Source organism: Schistocerca nitens, chromosome 8 (genome assembly GCF_023898315.1).
Source record: "Schistocerca nitens isolate TAMUIC-IGC-003100 chromosome 8, iqSchNite1.1, whole genome shotgun sequence".
Classification (NCBI taxonomy): domain Eukaryota; kingdom Metazoa; phylum Arthropoda; class Insecta; order Orthoptera; family Acrididae; genus Schistocerca; species Schistocerca nitens.
Genome location: NC_064621.1, coordinates 515,467,896 through 515,489,885, shown reverse-complemented (window position 1 = coordinate 515,489,885; position 21,990 = coordinate 515,467,896). Strand labels below are relative to the sequence as shown.

Sequence of the window (21,990 nt, the reverse complement as noted above, 5' to 3'; positions counted from 1 at the left end):
CCAGCACTCCATACGTGAATGAAACAGAAAGAAACCCTAATAACTGGTACAATGGGACACACCCTCTGCCATGCAGGGTGGAGAAAAATTGTGTCACGAAATTTTAACCTTGGATAGCTGATGCCAGCAGGAAATTAGAGATGTGTACATCGACAATGCACAATTTTTAAACTATGGAAAATTGGCAACATGCACTCTGATTGCCCTGTTGCCATTCGTTGGTTGGTGGGCAGCGCTATGGTTGTCTGTTCACACATACAAATGTCCCTCGCCTTGTCACTGCCCCAACGTGATACGCACACATGCCGAATAGGTCTTGTTGTTTGTCTCCAACTCACCTCAGAGGCATTCACACGTAAGATTTGCTTCGGAGCACACACACGTCACCTGCGATTTAATCATACAGGATGCATGGAGGCACAGTATTCATTTGAAGAACAACGAGATATGGTTTTTGTTGACGGACTAGCCAATGGTAATGTGCATGAACCTGGACGTTTGTATGAGGAACGATACCAAGCAAGATGCCACCAACACCCACAAACGTTTACAGCAATTCACCGGTGACTTGGTGCAACAGGGTCGTTAGCAGGATAGCACAGTGATGCTGGAAGACCTCTAAAATTAGGGGATTCTGCATTTGAAGAGACTGTTCTTGAGCACTTTGAGGAAGCACCTATGACCAGTACTCTAGCGGCTGAACATGACATGGGGGTCACACATTGGTTAGTATGGGAGGTTTTGAGGGATTATGGCCAGCATCCATATAGTTTCCACCCTGTCCAAGACCTAAATCCTGTGGTGGACTATGAACACAGGTAAGGGTTTTGCCATTGGTTTCTGCGATGTGCTGCACGAGATCCAAATTCCCTACCATTGTGTTGTTTACTGACGAGTGCACCTTCCATCGAGATGGCCTTGACTACACTCTAAAATGTTCATTAGTGGGCAAGGGAAAATCCTCACATCACATATGTCCACGGACACCAGGAACGATTTTCGCTCAACATTTGGGCAGGCATTGTGAGTGACCATCTGATTGGGCCGGCCCGTCTACCTCCTCGACTTACCAGGGCAAATTACCTTCACTTTTTGCAAGAAACTCTACCCGGCCTGCTGGAAGATGTTCCCCTGAACATACGGCTATGCATGTGGTTGCAGCATGATGGGGCACCCGCACATAACAATCGTCCTGTGCGCTGATGTCTAAATGAACTCTTCGACTGCTGGGTAATTGGCATACGTACTCGTAGGACACAGCCTCTACGATCACCAGACCTCACGCCACTGGACTTTTTCCTGTAGGGATTCTTCAAGGTTCTAGTTCACCCATCCGGACATGAACCACTTAGAAACAAAGAGGAATTAGTGGATCGCATTCAATATGCTGCCAATCTCATCAGGGCAATGGCAGGAATCTTTAAAATAGTTCGGCAAAACACCATTCGACGTTACCAGGCTTGTGTCGTGTCAGGTCACCAGTTCAAGCACCTGCTTTAAGTAAACAATGTCCTAGCTATAATTTTAATAAAATTGCAGCCAAATAGCCATATACAGTTACTTTGCTTAACATTTTACATTTACATTTTTGCATATTCATTTATCGATTTCACTCTTTTACTGCACAGTTCTATGTGATATCGTTCACAGGCTTCATTACACAGTTCACATACACATACAAATGTTGCGGTTGGGTAGTGATAAGTTTTGTTTTTGCAGATTAGATGATGAAAGCCGTGAATAGAAAGTCTAGTTATGACATGTCGCTGTTCGAAGTTTGGTGCTGTCCATGAGCGGTTCGTCATTGCTTCGGTGCCATAAAACTCCGGCCATATTTTTTCTCGTTTGTCCTCCATGATCTTCAGTTGCTTTCTGGAAGCCCTGGTGTGTGGCATCATATATCGAAGTCTGATGTCTTCAATTAGGAATCTCTCTCACTAGCAGGTACACTAGTCTAGATCTTGTTGTCTTTGAGAGACCTAGTGCTCTTTTTAGATAGGTCGATTTTACCTTTTCTAGTGTTTCTAGATTTTTTTCTGTCAGGTGGTCCCATATAGCCTCCATCCCATAGGCCAGGATTGGCAAGATTTTTGTGTTGAATAATTTCATAGCTGTTTCGAGACTGAGTAGGCGGATGTTTTTGATGTCCTGTATTGCTATTATTGCTTGGGCTGCGCGTTCTGTTGTATGTTTTGTGAAGCATTTGGCTGTTGGTTGCAATGTCACTCCTAGGTATTTAAAGTCTGATGAGATTTTTATTTTTTGTCCTCTGATACTGATTTCCGCATTCTTGGATGTTTTGCCTCCTTTTCTGAAAATTACCATTTCTGTCTTTGTTATGTTTATGTGTAGTTTGTGTTCACTGCACCATCTGTCTATTTTCTCAATGATTCTCTGCAGCTTCTGTATATCTGTTGATCCTACGGCTATGTCGTCAGCGTATGCATATACATACACATCTTCATTTTCTCCAATTCGGAGTACTTCTTCAGTGGCAAGAACGTACAGCAAAGGGCTCGTTGGGTCACCCTGTAAGACTCCGTTCGATTGCAGAATGGGGTTCGAAAAAGAGAGGTTGTCTGATATTGTAATTAAGTTGTATTCGAGGATTGACTTGACTATTCTTGCCCATACGCTATCTTCTCCCATTATGTTTTCCAGTTTTCGGACTATGAGCTCTCTTTCCAATAGGTCAAAGGCTTTGGTAAAGTCTATGAACACTATGTAGAACATTTGTTTCTTTTGTAGCGCATCATCGATGTTGTTTAGAAGAAGCCTGACTGCCGTAAGTGTTGATCTTCCAGATCTGAAACCCATTTGTCATTCTGGGAGATGACTGTCCACAGAGGCTTGGATTTTTTGTGTTATTATCTTTGAAAACATCTTAAACTGAGTATTTTCCAGGGCTATACCTCTGTACTTGTTTGGGTCCATTGGGTCTCCTCTACCTTTGTAGAGAACTTTTATTGTCGAGTGTCTCCACTGTGTCGGAATTCTTCCAAATTCCAGGCATTTGTTAAACAGTTTGGTCCATATGTGTTGGAGGGCCTCTTTTGCATCTTTTATATGTTCATTATATATATTATCAGGTCCTGCTGCTTTCTTGTTCTTCAGTGCTTTTATTACTTCTTTCACGTCATCTTCATTTAGGGGTTCCCATGTATTGTCTTTTTCCTTAGTTTGATGTTGTTTCTCTTTCTTTGGGGGTGTTTTGAGTCCTCGTTTGTTCAGTATCTTACTGAAGTGGTCTTACCATTCCTTCAGGTCTATATTTGGTGTATGAGCCATTTTTCTTGGTCTTGCTGCTATGTATGGGTCTTTCTCTGCTTCATCCGCTTCTCTTTTTGCCTTTCTTTCTATGTAATCTTTTTTCTTCTCTTCTATTAGTTTTTTGTAGATTCTTCTCTCTTCTCCGTACAGTTTGTGTGTTTCCTCGTCATACTGGTTTCTTAGTCTGTGGAGGGTTCTTAGAAGAGTGTTCCTTTTGCTGTAGCATTCAGCATCAAACCATCTTTTGGCCGTCCTTGTTTTGGGAATTGTTTGTATCACTGAATTTTTTAGGATGTCTTCTATTTGGTCAGTTGCCTTTTCAAGGTCTCCTTCCTCTATGAAAGTTTCTATTTTGTTCTTGCTGGTTTGTTAATTTTTCTATATCAATTTTTCTTTGTGTGATTTGGTGGGTCTTTCTTGCTGGCGGTGACGTGACGATATTTATTTTTATCTTCATTGGAATGTGCTTTCGTATAGGAGTAATGGAGTCATGCCATATTGGTTGAATACTTCCTTCTATGTCTCCTCTTGTTAATGCGATATCAATGGTGCTCTTCCCATTGTGGCATATGTATGTAGGTATCTGTCTATCGTTAAGTAGGGTGAAACCATCTTCTTCTAGGGTTTCAACGACTAATTTTGTTTTATAGTTTTCTGTGTCTATTCTGCAGTTGAGATCGCCTGCAATAATGGTGGGTTTGCTGTTGCATTGTTTGATGAGTGTGACTATTTCGTCAATTATTTCTACAGCATTTGTGTGCGGTTTAAAATAGGCTGCAATTATATTTCTGTTTGCCGCTTCTATTAGCATACTATTTTCTTGTTTTATGATTTTTTTTGGTGGGCGTCATCCAGGGTTTCAGTAGGATAGATATTCCTCCCATGGGTCGTCCTCTTTCTCCCTTCTTTGCCATTAGGTGATAATTATAGAAATCTTTATGTTGCCAGCTGTCTATCAGGAAGGTTTCTGTTAGAATTGCAAGATCCGAGTTTTGCAGAATGTCTGTTGGTGTTAGGTTAAGAGCACTTTTTACTCCCTCGGTATCCCACAAGACTGGTTTTACTTCTTGCTCTTCTGGTTTTCTTCTTAGTTTAGTTGAGCTCTGCTCCCTCTTCCACTGATCGTCTTGGGAAACGAAATCGACGTACTTTTATGTTTTCTGGCCAGAATTCTGGTTCTTGTGTGATTTGTAGCTTTTCAAACGGAATGCCTACTTTGAAAGCTTTTTTGTCGCCCAGTGTGCGCAGTTCTTCACATTCTAGTTGTCCCAGTATTTCGTTCTTGTTAAGGTATTTCACTACTGTAGCAGTTGTGGTGGTTCTCTTTAAGTTACCGATGTATAGCCATGCTGTTGTTTCTTCTGCTTGCATTTCTTCGTCTTTTTTGGTACCCATTATGGTTTTATAATTACTCTGGTTTCTTCTGTACCAGCTCCTCCCTGCCACAGTACTCCAAGTTGGTTCCTCTAGTTCATTAACCTGATTTCGGGTTTTATTATGTAGCTCATCTGCATTGACTTGGACTAGTAGCTGATTTTGTTGCTGGAGCAGAGGATTTCTGTATATTGTCGTTCCCTCTGGTTTAACTTTGTTGTATTTAGTTTGTATGTTGTTTCCATCAGTTTTGGTTTTCTCTGCGTCTAGGTGGCTTTCCTTTTCTAGAGTTTTCTTTATTTGATCTTGTATTAATATCCCTAGTTGGTTTTTTAGGAAATCAGTTATCTCCTCCACTTAATGCCTCAGTTCTCCCATTTCCGTCTTTTTTTGCTTTTTCCAGAAAGCTACCCACACCGATGTCTCCGTTGAAGTTATCAGATCCTGTAGGTGTCTCTTCCATCTGTCTGTGTCTATGTGCTGTTTCCTGTGTTTCGCCAATAGATGTCGCTACGTGCCCAGCAGGCCACTGTCCGCTATGTGCTGTTTCCTGAGTTTGTCCAATAGATGTCGCTAGTTGTCCACCAGTGCAGCTATCTTCTCCTGCGCTCGTCTCTTGTTGGATGTTCGTAACCTCTCTTGTAGGATTCCTATTCTCCACCTTATTTGCTTTTGTTTCGTTTTTCAGAGATTGTAAACATTTTCTTATTTCACTCACCGCCTCTAGTAAGTCGTTCTTCATTTCCTTCTTCATATATCCTCCTTCTGCCACTTTTCCGATCATCACAAGAGCGTTCTCAATACGATACACTGCACTGTCCGCCATCTTTACGTAAAGAGTTGTCCTAGCTATAAAAAAGACATCAATCACGAAGTGATGCAGGTGGTCCACAATCACATTTACATAGTCCACAGCTGTCATGGTGCCTTTGATTACTACTATAAGACCAATGTATCCCATAGCAAAATACTGCCACCACTGGCTTGCATCAGTGGCATGGTGCATGTTGTAAAAGACTTTCTGTACACGAACTAACAGTTGTTGACGGGTTTGTTCCTGGTAAATTGTATCATGAAACTACAATGGATGTGTCGGACCCCGGCAGATTTGCCCCCAGGCCCTCAGGGTGGAATGCTGGCACGCCACCATTGAGCGCGCAGGTCACCTGGGATAGATCGCGATCTCCAGCAGGCAAAGCATTCGCAGTCATGTGTTGTCCAGAGCATCTGGCAACAGGGCAATTCCGCAGCCAATTGGAGCTTGTGGTGCCAAGTTTCGGTAGTTTAAAAATTGTGCATTGTTGACCTACACAACATTAGTAATTTTGGTTCCTACTGACATAAATTATACAGGGTTAAAATTTCGTGACAATTTTTCTCTGCCCTGTAATTAGATGTATTTTTAATTTTAATCACTATAATAGATACATACCGTATTTACTCGAATCTAAGCCGCACCTGAAAAATGAGACTCGAAATCAAGGGAAAAAAAAATTCCCGAATCTAAGCCACACCTGAAATTTGAGACTCGAAATTCAAGGGGAGGGAAAAGTTTTAGGCCGCACCTCCAAATCGAAACAAAGTTGGTCCATTGTAATATAAGACACAATTTAGGTCGAATGAATGACGATACAGCTACAGTAGTTTGGTTCGAGTCGTAAGCTTAGCTGTTAAGCTTTACCAGGTAGCCATTGCTATGCGCCAGGCGCTCCGTCCGTATTTATACGGGTACCCTTCCTTTTGCACGTGCTTCGTCTAGTTTGAATCGTTTGCTTATTTTGCTTTGATCTGATAAGTGTCGTTTTCTTTGTTATAGGTGTTTACGTCACTCTACGCTGAAAATGCATTACTGAACTGTGTCACGCTTGTTTGTCGCATTCTGATAGTGCGTGTTTACGGCCTGTCGCTGCTCGCGGCATGGCTTACTTTTGTGCGCACAACCGCCGCTTTTTAAAAAAAAAAAAAAAAAAAAAAAAAAAAAAAAAAAAAAAATCGTCTCATTAGCGAAACAATGGCAAGAGACTGCTATTTTTTGTTACTTACACCACTGCTTTCTTTGATAATGATAAGCAAGAACCAAATAATAGACTGCGTATGATAAATGATGTTCTGAACGAGAGTGTAGCGAAATTTTTTCTCCGTTTGAAAATCTTTGCATGCGTCTCTTTAGTACATTACATTCTGCACAGAAATTAGAGTCATCTTAGATTTAAAAATCTAGTCAATTGCCGTACTTCATTTCTGACTATCACTATTAGGCATAAGAATAATACGAATTAGTGGTGGGGAGGAAATCGCGTATCTGTTAGAAATCAGTGACTGAGAAGACACAGATATCACAGTAGCAACTTAACAGAATCTAACTGCGATTTCAGTCACAGTTAGCAGTCGCAAGTAGTATTTCACATTCAAAGACGTGAGCCATCTATTGGTCGAATTTAGCACTGCTTTCTGCGATTTCAGTGACAAGTCGCAACTAAGAGTCGCAAGTAGCAACTAAAAAGCGCAGTTAACAGTGCCATCTGTTGGCCAAAGTTCGTACTACGTCCATCTCTGCGATACGCTACGAATATAAACATGACACGATACGTATACTCTTCCGCGTTTACTGTTGTCTCAATGGAGTTTCGTAGTTTATTAGGCAGACAGGATTTAAATTAGATAGCAGCAAACACGAAAGAATACATGGCAAAATGTTTATATTCGTATTATTCTTATGGTGAATAGAATACTGCATGTGATTCACAATTCATCAAGTTCCTATTAGCAACCATCTCTTCTCACAGGTAGGAAAAAATTCAGAACGTGGAGTTGGCCATATTGACAAACATCCCAAACAGTCTTGCCAGTCGGATTTTCGTAGTACATTGAAATGCTGCTACATTCGAAAATGAACAATACGGAATTTGTATTTTCTTCGTTGGATAATGTATGAAAATACAGTGGTCGAAAATCGGGGCGGCGAAAAAAAGCTCGTCTTCCACCTTTTCTTTTTAAATTTATTTACTGACGCAGAGGTTTTGGCGCCAGTATTTATCTTTGTGCCTACAAAGCATACCAGTGTAGCGCTACGTATATTCGACGGCAGAAGTTAGTTGTGGCGGCGCCTTGCAACATTTTTCAGAACTTCCGCTTGCTTTGTACTCGATTCTAAGCCGCAGGCGGTTTTTTGGATTACAAAAACCGGGAAAAAAGTGCGGCTTAGATTCGAGTAAATACGGTACTCACACATCTTTCAAGGAAATTTATCGTGCATTTCCTTTTTAATAAAAATAATTACAAACTCATGAATATTCAGTTCATTCCAGCCCGATACAAGTAGATAATGAATTTATCATCTACTTGGACCTTTGAGTGCTTTGGAAATATTCTACCAATTATATTTCTTTCATTTTGGCATCTGTGTTATGGATCTCTTGGATCCCAAAAAGCAGCTGTGACATACATACCTTTCTATGACCTACATTGAACACTTCAATTCTTAAGCAGCTCATAACAACAACAGAAGTAAACAAGATAGCAGAGAGAGCTTTCTGTACTGCCAAAGCACAAATGACACAAACTTCCTTTGTGGTTTGCTAAAAGACTAACAGCCAGTGGAATATGAGTGAACCCTAGTAAATGCAAGCTGAAAATGCTTGAATGCTGTTGACTTGCAGTCACCTGTCATTTACACCAGATAGAATTCGCATTTGCCAGTGCTAGTTCACTTGTGTCAGTAAACCAATCCACACTGCTGTGTATTACAACTACCACTGCTAGATCAACAAGGCTGAGACAAAAACATGCAATCCTGAATGGAGGCTAGAAGATGACGAGTAAAGAGAGCATTACTATTTCAACATCAAGTATCGAGTATGAATGGAACAAGTTTGTTTACAAGCAAGATACACAGTGCATACTATCGACATTTGTACAGTTGTGCAGATGTTTTCAGTGCAATACTGATACAAAGACAAATGGGGCAAGGAATCAAATAGAACATAATTGCACTGTATTGAGCAACATGAAACTACAGGTCACTTATACCAAAATAATTAGAAAATACACCTGCAAAAACCCTGAAATTTTGTCGGTGGCATTTGAGTTCATACAGTGAAAAACCAACAACTTAGAGAAATTCTACCACAGACCACTAACGAAGCAGATAACATGCAGAAATTTTATAGTGATGTTCATTTTTATTAGAGCTAATATTTCTTTCTATGTATATGATAAAGTAACCTTTCTCAGACTTGACTGTAACAACGTCATGACAAAAAGCTTCAAGCGAATCATAGAAATCCTGATGATGGAGCTTTCTCTCCAGAATACATACTGGAAATACAGCAACACCTAAAAAGCTGAAGTACAGAAAGCCGACGGACTCATTCATAAAACATAGATTAAAATGAATTTATTTATTAAGACCACCTGGAGCTGCCAAGCACAAAAACAACTAAATAATAGGTCACAAATATGAAGAAGGGTCTTTCAGGATCTAATATGCATCACACTTTAAAAAACACCATATTTGTGACTAATGGCTGTTCTTTCCTCGTAATTTACAGATCTAAACCTGTCAGAGCTCCAGCAATTAGCCAGTACACATAAAATTCTGTTTCAAAAGATTCACTGCATATTTAACCTCTGTTTACATAGTAATAATTTTCTTAGAACCTTCGGTCTATTCTAAGTACAAACACATAGTTTTAAGACAGCACTTTTGATGCAAAACTTACCTTTATTTTCTTTGGAAACAGCAAAGTGTTTGCCATTTGGGCTAAACTTCACACAACTAACTGAATGTTTGAAATGATGCCTGTGTATAACAGTTCGACTGATCAAACTAATAAGATGTGCTTCACCAGCTGGAAAAGAAAAAGATTAAAAATTATTTCCTTTTAGAGATTCTCCATCAACCTACAAAGGCATTACTACTTACCTTCATTTACAGATATTAAGATAGAACCACTTGGTGAGATTTCTGTGGTGGTGTAGTTGAATCTACTTTCGACTGGAAGGGTTGTTGAACGATTGCTGGAATTAGACAAACGAAACATTAGGAAAGCAGGGAAAACAAACTTCAAAGTACATAAAAGCAAGTACAAAACCTTCAATATGGCGTGTGAACGAACAGCTGGATTACAGCTTCAGTACTTATCAATACTGGGCCAGGCTTTTTTGTACGAAATTGATAATGTGGCCTTCTTTATCAAACCTGTCTGTATTATAATCACCATGGAAATGTGCTATATTCTGCAAAAAGAAGAAACCAATGGACATTCAAACTCCAGGTTTTTACATTACAAAGTAACGGAAAATGACAACGATACAAGGTGATGACATGTGGACAGCTAAATAGCACACAGTGAAATAACAAAAAACTTTCTTGGGCTAGCTTCCATTCATTCATCTGGCTACAAGTTCCATTCATTTGTATTTAATTTTCATTACAGCCTTTACTGAATCTTCTATTCCAGTTTATTGCCACATAATTTTGTTTTCATGACTAAATTTTTAATCATCTGTTTATTTTGTTTCTTGATCTTCTGGTCATGGTTTTCAAATGTCCTAAATATAAAACAAGCAACCAATGCTTCTATGACTGCAAAGTTTATTTCTACTCTCTCCTTTCCAACATGTTAGTCACAAATTATTTTAGTCTTCTAGTAATTTGTTTTTAGGCTTATTTCCAACTTGCTTTATAAAGTTCCCCCATTTATTGTTGAAGTTTATTTGTGATAGGGTAAATAGTACAAAGTCACCAACAAAACAAGGGCAATTCGAGTGTGTTCCATGAATACCTATTTCTTCTTCAGTTTACCAGTGTAAAGACCTGCAAACTTCTTACAGCAGTACTGATAATAGTTTAAGTGATAAGGAATCTGTGTCTCTGGCCCCTCTTTCAATTCTAAATCTCCCACTGTTCTGAGAAAGTGTAGTGGAAGCTGCAGCAATGATGTACAACTTCTTCAGTACACTGAGATAGGTTGAATCAATGCCTTCTTTCTCTTGGGCTGTTAGTACAGATTTTATTGAAACTAATTCAAAAGTTTTTTATTACTTACATAACCAAGACAATGTGGTAATTCATACTCATTATCCACTCTGTAATTTTATTTACAACGTGTAAATGGTCCACTGTGATCTAGCCACTGCTCAGGTCAGCTATAATGAAATCTAGACTTTTTCCCACACAATTGGTAACGGTTTAAGTAAATATCTTACACACTGTGGAGAGGAGGCTGATGTGTTTACAGGTTGTCTTTTGTGTCTCCTTTTTATGTGAAGTCCAACAAATGTAACACTGTTACTGTTTGGGAGAATTTTCTTCCTTCACAGACAATCTGTACACATTTTGCAAGTTAATTTTTTATTACACTGACACCAGATTTAATGACTTCCAATGAAACACCATTTCCACATGCCTTTCCTTTTTCCACATTTTGAATGGCTTTATGTACCTTATCTGGCTTCAGTTATGAAAAGTCTATTATTATTATCATTCCTAGCAAATTTCTGGAGGTATAAGGGAGCCCAAAAACCATACCCACAGTTAGTTGGGAGTTAAGGGATTGAACAGCAAGATCATCAGTCTGTCAGTCAAGGGGTAGCTCATCTGGAGTTAGTGATGTCCAGTGGAAATGTGATGAGATGATGGAAGTACACGTAAGTGATAAAATCACAGTACTAAGGCACTACTGATGCCAGAGGTGAGAAAAAATTTACAAAGAAGAAAAAGAATATGGATTGAGCCAGTACATATGTCAGATCAGGTGAAAGGTGTCCCAGGGCTCACCTGTAGCAATAGTAACCCTACCCGCATCTGACCACCCACCACCCACAATTAAGGGTGAAGGTAGTTACAGAGTAAAGAATGCCTTTTGGCTGGGAGATTTATACGAGTAAAATTGGGAAGCCTAAAATGTGATGGGCATCAGTTGGACCATCAATAATAAAACACTGTACAAGGAATAATTACGGCAGAAGATGGTTACCCTCCAAGGCTCTGCAGGTGATAGGAGCCATCCCTTCCACAGCTGTCCTACCCCTGAACAATTATGGAAAAAGTACGAAAGAGGGGAACAGCACTCACTATTCAACAGAATGCTATTCCTAAAATAAAAAATAAGGTGTGATCGAAAAAGAGACAAGCCACATTCAAAAGCAATTAAAACAGAGTAAAAAATGGAAACACCCAAGTCCAATAACTTCACCCCACCTCGAAGTTAGTTTAAAATGTTATATCTGAGAATAAAAACTACTTTCATGGAGAAATTGGAGAACCATATCAAATGTCTCTCAATTGTCTGCCAATATTAAAGGCAAATAATCTGGAAGGACATGCTTACTATGGAGAACCACCAGTGGACTGCCATCAGGATATAAGCTACTATCTGTTAAGACTCTACAACCACAATGTGGATGAGGCTTGTTACATAAAGTAAAACTAAGAGTTAACCTTGTATGACCAAAATGGAGATGACATAGGATGGTGGACTCCTTCTGGAAGGAGGAGTGACATGTAGCAGAGTTTCTTGGAAGTGGCAGTAAATCACCAGATGTTCCATCTCCAATTGAGAAGAGGCCTTATTTGCACCCACAAATCTGCACCTGGATCAAAGCAAATATGGGGCGAGTAATCACTTCTATAGTTCAACAATCAGTCAGTTCATTCTTTGGGATACCCACATGACTTGGGACCAGAGAAAGACAGGAGCAGGCACTATGACTAAGGTCAGAAAGGAGGTCATGAACATCAGATATCAAATGGTGATGAGTGTAACACTGATCAACAGCCTGGAAGCTGCTCACTGAGTCACTACATAGTCAAGGGAGACCAGTTTCATAGATTAATTGTTATCAGCTCCATTGTAGAAACACTGACCAACGGGAGATGTAAAAGCATATCCTGCCCTAGACATGATTTGAGAGCTGCCAGTGTAAATGGCGCTTCACACGAACTGAAAGGAACAGGCTGCGAAAGGTCATGGGGGTGGGGGGACAATCTTTAGGGCCTTAAAACAGACTAGCTCTAATCTTCTAATTTGCAGCCTGGGTACTAACCAACACAGAGAAGAGGGTAGTGGGTACAGGGAACCACAGGGAACATTTTAAGAAATATAGGTGTAGGTGAAGATCCCAGCAGAGGGCCTCGATGTGCATTCCACCAGATAATCCCACCCAAGAGTGGGTGTCTGGCTTGATACTCCTCGTATGCATGTTGGATGTTTAAGAAATTGTCAGGTGGTAATTGCATAAGCGAGCAACATTTATACTGTTTCAACTGAAGTGAGAATATCCCCACTCCGGCGAGGAGATTGTCTATGGGACTAATCTGGAAGACATCAGTGGCCAGTAGTACTCCATGATGATGAACTGGATCTAACAATTTCAAAGCTGAAGATGCCAGTGAACCCTGAATCTGGCAACCACAGTCCAATTGGGAATGAAACCAAGGCCCAGGCAGCACTATATGCATCCCAAGAGGCATGAACATGAAAGCAAAGTTAGGCTTCTGCATGTAGCTAGTCTTTAGTTGATGAATATGGGCCAGTCAAGTAAGGTTTTTATCAATAATGAGTCCCAAATCTCGGGACTGCCTGACAACGTCCAAGTGCTAGGTACCCAAGCACAGTTTTGTATCAGAATGAACCATGGTACGATGACAAAAATGCATGAGGTATATTTTTACAGGAGAGAATTGGAAACCACAGGAAATGGTCTAAGCAAACACACCTCAGATTATATCTTCCCTTTTTAATTATACATCAATGTAAAATAACTTAATGTCTTTGTACGTGGCAGTTACGTGTGTACTGATAATAAGCAATAAATATTTGTGGCATGTCCAATGTTATTCCTAGGATATTTTAACATATATCTGAAGAAATATTTTTCCTGAAGAACTGATACTTTCCTAATGCGGAAAGAATTCTTGAAACAGTCAATAGAAATTACGGAAAGTCAAAATCAAAAAACAATGAAAAAAGCTACTGTAATTGTATGTCTGGTTTTGGCGAATTTATGCTGAACAGAGTTTGTGAGATATTAACTAATGAGTTTTTACTTAAAACAATTTGCGAGATGGGCTTTATAAGAGAGATGATGTTTTCATACCAGTCTTTAATCTGCGGAGAAATATAATTAGAAGGGGAAATATTAGTAATATTGGAAATAATAATATAGGATATCAGAGATCATTGCTAGTTGTGATGTAGCACTAAACCTTTATCACTGGATTGCTATAGCAATGGATCAACGGCTAGCTATAAACAATCTACAATACAAGCTTCTTATAAATAAAATAATAACTATTAAGACCTCAATGACCTGCACAAATTTATACTTTGGACAGCTATAGCAGTATGCATGTAGCATGCAATTAATTACTAAAGAAGTCTAAGCATGCAAAAACACCCAGTGCCATGTACATGCTACACCTGGAGTGCATACTACATACAGATCAGTGTCACCACAAACTACACAAGCTATTCAAATGAAAATCTTAAAAGTGCAATAAAATTCCTTTAATACGGCAGCTGGCACCCTATTGTTACGACACAGAAAAGGACACTACGTCTGTGCAAAGATGGCTTTCCTGTTGCCATTGGAGTAGCTATCTGTGATACATATTTTGTGCAGTGAAGCTGTTAAACTAGAGGACAAGCATCTCAGGACAATATGTGTGTTCTGCAGCAAGTATATGAGTGGGACAGGAAATTTAAAAAGAGGTGTAACTTCTGTGGAAGATGTTTCGTGCCTGGGCAAGGCACGCCACGCATTGAAGAACCTAAACACTGTCACATTGGTGGAACTTGTAAGGAAAAAATAGGTTCATTACTATTAAAAAAATAACCACTACTTTGGATATTATTGTTGGTTCAGCACATAATATTGTCCATGATATGCTGTGATCCAATAATGCACCCACAAGATGGGAGCCACGTCAGCTGACTGCCAATATGAGGAATCGTTGCATCAGTGCCTGTGAAGAACTTAAGAAAAACTTCTAGGTTGTAGGTAACGGTTTTCTAGTGACAGGAAATTAAACCTAGGTACATTACCCCAAATGAAAAGATCTAGCAAAGAATAGTGCCTTACACCTGTGCCAGACTCAAAAAAAAAGTTCTTTACTGAACCACTGGCAGGGAGCTATGCTCTTTTGGGAACTAAATGGGGTAATTTTGGAACATTACATGGAAAGGGAATTAGCGGTGATGAATAATTAATACTCAAATCTACTACAAAATCAACTCTGCCCCGTTATCAGGAGGTCATCACAATACAACAATACTCTTCATCATATTGCTCATTAAGCTATAGTAACAAAGTTGTTGTTGCTGTTATGGTCTTCAGTCTGAAGATTGGTTTTATGCAGCTCTCCATGCTAAACTATCCTGTGCAAGCCTCTTCTTCACTGAGTAACTAATGCAATCTACATTCTTCTGAACCTGCTTACTATATTCGTCTCTTAGTCCCCTTCTACAATTTTTACCCTTCCCCCACCAGTACTAAATTGGTAATCCCTTGTCATCTCAGTATGTCCTAGCAACCAAACTCTTCTTCTAGTCAGGTTATGCCACACTTTTCTTTTCTTCCCAATTCTATTCAGCATCTCCTCACTAGTTACGTTATCTACCCATCCAATCTTTAGCATCCTTCTCTAGCACCACATTTCAAAGCCTTCTATTCTGTTCTTGCTTTATCTGTTTATAGTCCATATTTCACTTCCACATATAGCTAATGTCTACAACAATACTTTCAGAAAAGATATCCTGACACTTAAATCTATGATGAAATTACAATTAAATCAATACCATTAGCTCCCAACAGGAATTGATATACATCAATAGGGACAGTTGAAAATGTATGCCCCGCCTAGGACTCAAACCCCGGATCTCCTGCTTACATGGCAGATGCCCTATCCATCTGAGCCACCGAGGGCACAGAGGATACTGCGACTGCAGGTATTTATCGCTGGCATGTTCCCTGTGAGACACACATTCTCAACTTATAGTCCACACACTACATTCGTAGTGCCCCTGCCATTATACCCATGCCATCTTCATATTGTTAAAGGCTAACTGGCTGATGACCTACTTCAGTGCGGATGCACACAAATTGCCTGAACTCTTATGGGACTTTGTGGACTGTCTGCTGCGAGTAATGGGTATAATGGCAGGGACACCACGGATGTAGTGTGTGGACTATAAGTTGAGATGTGGGTCTCACTGGGAGCGTTCTGGCGATAAATCCCTGCAGTCGCACTATCCTCTGTGCCCTCAGTGGCTCAGATGGATAGAGCATCTGCCGTGTAAGCAGGAGATCCCAGACCCTGGTCGGGGAACACATTTTCAACTGTCCCCATTTACGTATATCCATGCCAGTCAGCAGCTAATGGTATTAATTTAATTGTAATTTCATTCTAGAGAGCTGCACAGTCACCAATAGCATCTGTTCTTTCAGACATGTCCGAAAGAACAGATGTCATCTTCATATTATTAAAGGCTAACCGGCAGATGACCTTTGGAGATGTCTGAAAGAACAGATGCCATCTTCATACTTAAATCTATGTTCAATGTTAACATGTGATTTTCTTGCCATTGCCAGTATACATTTTATATCCTCTCCACTTTGGACATCATCTGTCACATTACTGCCCAAATAGCAAAACTCATCTACTACCTTCAGTGTCTCACTTCCAAATCTAACTCCTTCAACATCACTTGATTTCATTCCACTATCCTCCTCTAGCTTTTGTTGATATTCAACTTATATTTTCCTTTCAAGACACTGTCCATTCTGTTCAACTGATCTTTCAAGTCCTTTGCTGTCTCCGACAGAAATACAATATCATCGGAAAAACTCAAAAAAGTTTTTATTTCTTCTCCCTGAACTTTAAATCCCACTCCAAATTTTTCTTTCATTTCCTTTACTGCTTGTACAATGTACATAATCAATAACATCGGGGTTAGGCTACAACCCTTCTCGCTCCCTTCTCAACCAGTGCTTCCCTTTCATGCCCCTTGACTCTTATAACCGCCATCTGGTTTTTGGACAAGTCATAAACAGCATATTGCTACCTGTATTTTACCCCTGATACCTTCAGAATTTCAAAGTATTCCTGTCAACATTGTCAAAAGCTATCTCTAAGTCAAAAAATACTGTAAGCACAGGTTTGGCTTTCCTTAACCTACTTGCAAGAGAAGTCATAGTGTCAGTATTGCCTCACACGTGCCTACATTTCTCTGGAATCCAATGTCAACTCATACCAATTTTTCCATTCTTCTATAAAGAACTTGTGTTAGCATTTTACATCTGTATCTACATATATACTCTGCAAACCACTGTGAGCTGCATGGCGGACGGTACATCCCATTGTACTAGTTATTAGGGTTTCTTTCTTTCCGTTCACGTATGGAGCGCTGGAAGAATTATTGATTGACTGCCTCTGCGCGTGCAACAATTATTCTAATCTTATCCTCATGATCGCAATGTGAGTGATACATAGGGGGTTGTAGTATATCCCTAGAGTAATCATTTAAAGCTGGTTCATGAAACTTTGTTGATAGACTTTCTCAGGACAGTTTATGTCTGTCTTCAAGAGTCTGCCAGTTTAGTTCCTTCAGCATCTCTGTGGCACTTTCCCACAGATTAAACAAACCTGTGACCATTAGTGCTGCACTTTTCTGTACAGATTCAATATCTCTTGTTAATCCTATCTGGTATGTGTCCCACACACTTGAGAAATATTCTACAACCAGTCACATGAGTGATTTGTAGGCAATCTCTTTTGTTGACTGATCACACTTCCTCCGTATTCTACCAATAAACCGAAGTCTACCACCTGCTTTACCCATGACTGAATGTATGTGATCATTTCATTTTGGAACAATGACTTACTAAACTGATAGTTCAGTAATTTTCGCATCTGTCAGTGCCTGCTTTCTTTTGAATTGGAATTATTACTTTTTATTGAAGTCTGAGGATATCTTGCCTGTCTCATACATCTTGCACAGCAACACAGGATATGAAATCCGAAGTCTCTAAATACCCACCTTGTTGATTGAAATGTGTTCAGATGCCTCAAAGAAGCACTGAGAGGCAAGCATTTCGAAAGTGATGAAAACTGTGGTGCATGAGTGGCTGCATTCATAACTAAAAGAATTCTTTTCATAGAGACACCACATCCAAAATAAAATTTATGGGCAGAATATGAGACCCATTTTAGATACATATGGGGTCAGACAGCGAGATCGTCTCTCACTGCTTTTATTCAACATGGTCTTGGATATAAATATCAAACAATGGGAAGAAAAAGTGAAAGGGATGTAGTCAGGAAGAACATGTGAAAAAAATACGATCATAAAATGCCTGGCATTTGCAGATGACCTGGCAATACTCACAAGGGAAACTCCCCATTGCACCCCCTCAGATTTAGTGGTACGGGGGCCCAGTGGATAGCTTGTCAAAAACTGAACACAGATCACACATGAAAACAGGAAGAAAGTGTACTGGACTGTGGGGTGGGGTGGAATAGAAACAGTGAATGGTCCAAGAAGAAGAACTGCAATATAGAGCAGCTGGGCACAGAAATGACGCCACGGTGAAGTGGTTACGTGTTTAACTGTCACGTGGGTGAGCTGAGTTCAAATCTCTCTCTCATGCCAATTTCATTTCCCCACTGTTTGCTTTATTAAAATTTGCCTCTACATTGTGGTGTAATGTCAGTTTGCAACAGTGAGGTGTGACAGATGGATCTGCACAACTACTCTACTAGCAGCTGAAATGAAGTGACTTTCAAATGGGAACTGCAAATGTTTGATGGCAAGGCGACAAGTCAACAAAATCCTCCACCGGAAAACATGTCTGGTGTGTCATACACAGCATTAGTGACAGTACCCAAGTCATATGATAGCAATTTCTTATCGATGCATCTAACTTGTACAACTGGTAAGTGGGTGAGACATGCCTCCTTGCCCGGTATAGATGTTCATATGAATGTGATCACTTCCGAGGAAATGATGAAAACCTAGTAGTTTGTGACATAAGCAGCAACAAATGAATGTAACAGTTTCACAATCACACGGTTTCTCTGTGCTCTTTCAAAACATATGTTTTTAACATTTCTGAAGTTTTTTTCCATTTCAGGAGTCTTGACTCTTGAATTCCTTTGTTGTCACGTAGTTCACACCCAGTGATTTGTTGCTTTCATTTCTGCGAGACGTCTATGTGGTATCTCACCTGATTTCACTATTCATCACATTTACTTGCGACTGGAACATATTCTTACCACATGACTCATATTCTATAACCAATGTATAGATTGACAACTGCCAAGACTACAGAAAGAAAACAAATATTTCAGTGACCGGATGAACAGTTCAGTTCACAATGTTTTGTGTGTGTGTGTGTGTGTGTGTGTGTGTGTGTGTGTGTGTGGAGGGGGGGGGGTTGCGGTGAGGAATTGGCAGCAGGGAGTTTTGATCTCGGCTCTCCCACTTGGCAGCCCAGCACCATGAGCACTTACCCACAACACCTTTGCAATTTCACGCCGCTCTTTATTGCACTACTTTTCTTTTTGTTCTTGGAACATTCACTGTTTCAATTTTGCTTTTTTTGTTGTAGTTCAGTGTGCCTTCTTCCTGTTTTCATGTTTGACCTGTGTTCAGTTTTTGACAGCCCTCTTTCCACTAAATCTGAGAGGGGTGTGGTGGGGAGTTCCCTTGTCAGCAATAATAGGCAAGAAGCACTTTACTACTTACATGAAGTCTCTGCCAAAACAGGTCTACAGATATCATATGACAAAATGCCGTACATGGAAAGAAAGAACAACAACAACAAACTACAGAAAATATTAAAAAGTTAACAGAATGGAGAAATTCAAATATCTTAGGTAATGTACACAAATAGAAGGATCAAACAAGGCATCCAGCATAGAAGGAATAGAAAAACTTCGGAAAGTGTACACGTATGCACTACAATGAAAGAAGTATTCAACACCAACCAAATTGAGGCACTACAATACAGTTGTACTGCCAGAAGCACTCTACACATCAGAAACGACGTCAATCGGAGCATCAAGTATCACACAAACAGAAAAAACAGAATGTGAAATACTCAGAAATTTTTTTTTGGAGCAGTACACAGAGATGGGTATATGTATGAAAAGACCAACCAAAGAATTATGCGAACACCCAGACAGACTCACAGGCGTGATTATAAAACATCGACTAATGTTCTATGGACAACACAAAAAGTGAACAACAACATACTCTCAAAGAGGATTTTTGATGTACTAAACAGTTCAATCACAAAAACAAATTGGTTTCAAGAAATAGAAAAAGATATAAAACAAGTGTGTGCGTGTGTGTGGGGGGGGGGGGGGTAGCACTGAAACGATAAATGAAAGAGAGAACTTCAGAAGCAAAATTATGAACACATAATCAGAAGTAAATGAATGTGGTGGTCTTGGGAAGCGAGGAAGAAGAAGAAGAAGAAGAAGAAGAAGAAGAAGAAGAAGAAGAAAAAAAAAAAAAGTAATCCCGTAACACTGAAGTTAAACACTGTGTCCTGGAGTCAAATATGTGTAACAATAATTTTTCTGTAGTACTTTATTTGCATAATAATTAATAAATCAGGTTTTCATTTGAATCTCTCTTGTACATCCCAAAATTTGTAGAACCAAAATAGGTACTGCCCATGTTCTGTACGCTTTAGATTTATAGGCATATGATGCCACACACCAAAACTTTACCAAGCCACAGTTTGAAGCCGATGTTTGGTATCTGTAGGCTCAATTTATTCTCAAAGTTAATAACAATTATCCAAGAATAACTGATCAAAAATGTATGTCTGTATCTGAAAGCACACACGGTGGAAATACGATTACAGGAACTTACACAAGAGAAAGAACTAACTATATAAAATCACAGAACACTTTAGTTCTGCTTTGACCCATGACATCGTCAATATGGCAGAAATGGCTATTCAAAGTGTCTCCAATATGGCGCCTATGAATCACTACATACGCACAGCAAAAACACGAAAATACGTATAAATAAGACAACACCACCTTCCTCCAAAAACACAACCACGGGAAATTGGGGGTTTTCGGGAGGGGACAAGCTAAATATAAAAAAACCACCACAATCCCAAAAAACACAAAATGATGAAAAAAAGAAAAAAAAGGCTACAAAAATCTACAGGAACCTGACACTTCCCTTGACCTATATAGGTCAACCACAGCTGACGGTACAAGAACACAAATGCCTACAGCAAAAACTATGAAGATTTGAATCAGACATTTCCCTTGACCACAGCTGACGATACCAAAACACCAACACCTACACACAAAACTATGAAAATTGGAATCGGTCATTTCCCTTGACTTTTATAGGTCAAGCATAACTATTGATACGAAAAAACCAACACCTACAACTACAAAGAACAAAACCAAAAGCACACCTCAAAATTTCAAAAGTCAAACATCACTACGTAAATTAAAACACATTCAATGCACAAAGCATTACAACTGGGGGGCAGGGGTACCTTCCATTCGGAACATGGGTGCAATCAGTTGTCCTTTTTTTATTTTAGATTTTATTACGCAAATCCATATTTCAGCACGTAGCTAGCCATTCTCAATGCAATGTCAGTCACAGTTCTTTGAATGCTATGTACTATTCAAAGAACTGTGACTGACACCCGAACAACAGGGACTAACATGCACTGAGAATAGACAATAGTGCATTGAGAATGGCTAGCTACACACACACACACACACACACACACACACACACACACGCACAGAGAGAGAGAGAGAGAGAGAGAGAGAGAGAGAGGGCGCCATCAAACACGACAAGACATCAACAAACACAACCAACTCAAACTCCATGCTGTAATGACATCACATACAACAATACCCTTACGTCATGGGTCAAAGCAGATGGGTGGAATCGGACGCTTCCACTGACCCAAATAATGAAATGAAGAGTATGTTTCATCAATCGGAATGGACAACCATGACCTTATCAAGGTAGAGATACAAAGATAGCGAGAAAAATAGAAAACAGAAGTATGGAGAAAGACTGCTGAGGATACCAATTCCTGTCCAAGGCCGTAACAGTGAAGAATTTAAAAATACATAGAAAAATATATAAGAAATGAAGTTTTAGAAACAGGGAATCCATCTTTGGCAACAAAATCAGGAACATATGATTGCACAACATTATTTAACTCTGAGGCAGTAGATTCAAAGCCTTGTGCAGAAAAATTTTTAGTCAACACAATTTGATTGCCCCTCCATACCACCTCCCCCAGTGGTGACACGTGGTTCTTGACCGAGGGCATGCAGTACTG

The 21,990-nt window shown here is 39.6% G+C and overlaps 1 protein-coding gene across 3 annotated transcripts in view; it reads right to left on the bottom strand.

Annotated features, from left to right (window-relative positions):
* Positions 1–21,990, bottom strand: part of LOC126199226 (periodic tryptophan protein 2 homolog) — a 178,117-nt gene that overhangs the window by 92,242 nt on the left and 63,885 nt on the right. For 2 of the 3 annotated variants that reach the window (XM_049936018.1, XM_049936017.1), the window contains exons 4-5: positions 9,569–9,663; positions 9,366–9,494 (exon numbers count right to left, since the gene is read on the bottom strand). In XM_049936018.1, coding sequence (XP_049791975.1) covers positions 9,366–9,494; positions 9,569–9,663 — 224 coding nt within the window. Of the gene's footprint in view, positions 1–9,365; positions 9,495–9,568; positions 9,664–21,990 lie in introns of those variants that run through there. The other variant, XM_049936019.1, reaches the window with a different exon arrangement.